Source organism: Austrofundulus limnaeus, unplaced genomic scaffold, assembly GCF_001266775.1.
Source record: "Austrofundulus limnaeus strain Quisiro unplaced genomic scaffold, Austrofundulus_limnaeus-1.0 Scaffold1411, whole genome shotgun sequence".
Lineage (NCBI taxonomy): Eukaryota > Metazoa > Chordata > Actinopteri > Cyprinodontiformes > Rivulidae > Austrofundulus > Austrofundulus limnaeus.
In genome coordinates this window covers 12,084-14,452 of record NW_013953813.1, presented here as the reverse complement: position 1 = coordinate 14,452, position 2,369 = coordinate 12,084, and the positions used below count along the sequence as shown (strand labels likewise).

Below are 2,369 nucleotides of genomic sequence, written 5' to 3'. Positions count from 1 at the left end.
GTGATGCGACAGTATTTATATGTGCAGGCGGAGCCTGACATCTGTCGTCATCACGTCACCTGCCTAAAGGCGTGATTAGAGGTGGCTTCAGCCAGGACACGCAGGAGCGTGGTTCCCATACATGATGTTGTACCGAGTGAATTGACTGAAAGGGAACAAGTTAATTCTACAAAATGTTTAACAACAATGAGGTGTTTTGTCTGTTTGGATGTGCTAAATGTTTATCATCTTTATAACTATACTACTAACTGAACTGTGATAAATATAATTCATAAATGATCAAATATGAAAGATAAGATAAGATAAGAAAGAACTTTATTGATCCCACAGTGGGGAAATGTGAACATTACAGCAGCTCAAGACAGTGGAGTTACAGTAACAGGCTGCCTGCCGTGGTGCCAACTTAGAAACAAAGAAAAACTAAAAACCACACAAGGGAAGATGAGGAAAAACAGCAAAAACATCATATTATATCAACACTGTGACACACAATGGTGTTTATGAAAAAAACTCTGCACAGAGCAGATTTATTAGCCAGAGGAGTGAGTGAGTTTAGGGGGGCCGAAGAATCCAGTCCCCTAAACCAGCACAGCCATAGTTCAGGATATTGATGGAAACTGTTCATTTCTATGCAGCTTTCAGCCTGCTCTGGAAAAACAGAATTAGACGGGTGAGAGGAGGGGGGAAGTGTGGGGTTGAACCCTGTCGACACATCCAGCCAGGAAGTGTGACCCTTAATAGAACCACTTGCAGACCAAGTCCAGCTCGCTTAAGGCACAATGTCCGAGTTCTGATAGAATACGGCCATCCATCAAAGACCAGAGAGTTTATTTTATTAATGAGTCCTTTGATGCCACTTCCTGTTTCACTTTGGCTGAGTCCAATTCAAAATAAAATAGACCAGTTATGTGACAAAATGGGTAAAATAATCTGTACTATGTCAATTTTCTTAAGTATAAAGATGTTTTCTTTGACTTTTTGTATGTGAAGGACAGATGTGTCACAGGTACAGCCTCTGTGCACCAGTCAACTAAACACCAGAACACAACTACTTCCCCCGGATGTCCCCCAGGCTTTTCACAATAAAAGCATGATAACATCTCCATACATCAGGCAAATTAACATCATGCATTAAATGTATTGGAGCACGTCACTGCAGAGGTGTAAACAACATTCATCGATGATAAAAACAGGACTTTTTTACCATCAGTCAGTATAAAGAGAGGACTCTGCAGCTGCCAGCAGTTATTGACAGTAACAATCAGTGCTGAGAGGAAACAGTTACTGGTGACTGGGACGTGATGCTCAGCTTATTTAAAGCAGTTTGTTCAGTGTTTGAACAGTTTATATATCAAAGATAAAACAGTGTTTCTGTACAGCTGTATACAGCCCACTAAATGTTTGTTTTTCTGTCCTCAGATGACTGAACATTACTGGACTCCACAGAGCAACGTGTCCAATGAGACGTCCACCAATAAAACCTTCCAGCGCACCATTTCTGCACAGGTGAGTTCTTCATGCAGCAGGTGTGTGTACTCTCTGCAGATCTCCATGGTTCCTCTGACCTGTGTTCTACCACCTGCAGGACACATTGGCCTACGCCACCGCACTGTTAAATGAGAAGGAGCAGTCCGGCAGCAGCAACGGCTCTGACGGCAGCCCGGCTAATGAGAACGCAGAGCGCAGCCTCCGACAGGTAGCTGCCTCCAACAGCAGTGCTCTGACTGTGCCTCATGCTGTTCCAGAAGCCAGAACAGGAAGACTGGAACAAACATGATGTGAGGGGCTCCTGTTGGGAGCTCTGAGTGCAGTGGACCACCTGCAGCTATTATCTGAGCCTATCATCGTGACGATTAGCTGACTGTTCCTGGTGTTAGCATGTTTTCTCATACAGTCATATGAAAAAGTTTGGGCAGCCTTATTAATTTTCCTGATTTATCTTCATAAATCATTGATTGTTTGAATTAAAAAATCAGTTAAATATATCATATAGGGGAAAAACAGTGATATTTGAGAAGTGAAATGAAGTTTATATGATTTACAGAAAATGTGCAATAATTGTTTAAACTAAATTAGACAGGTGCATTAATTTGGGCACTGTTGTCATTTTATTGATTTGAAAACCTTTAGAACTAATTATTGGAACTTAAATTAGGTTTGTTAAGTTCAGTGACCCTTGACCTCCATACACAGGTGACTCCAGTTATCAGAAAGGGTATTTAAGGGGGGCAATAGTAAGTTTTTCTCCTCTTTCATCTTCTCTGAAGAGTGGCAGCATGGGAGTCTGAAAACAAGTTTCAAATGATCTGAAAACTGTAAGGGATAGTTATTTATGCAAATAACTTATCTCACACTTCTCATAACTAAGC

The 2,369-nt window shown here is 41.3% G+C and overlaps 1 protein-coding gene across 1 annotated transcript in view; it reads left to right on the top strand.

Moving 5' to 3' along the window:
* The window catches only part of LOC106535310 (ubiquitin carboxyl-terminal hydrolase 24), a gene marked incomplete at its 5' end in the record, with an annotated part of 6,904 nt that overhangs the window by 2,645 nt on the left and 1,890 nt on the right, over positions 1–2,369 (top strand). The window contains 2 exon segments of the mRNA XM_014032290.1: positions 1,420–1,506; positions 1,586–1,696. Of these exon segments, the coding sequence (XP_013887744.1) occupies positions 1,420–1,506; positions 1,586–1,696 (198 nt within the window).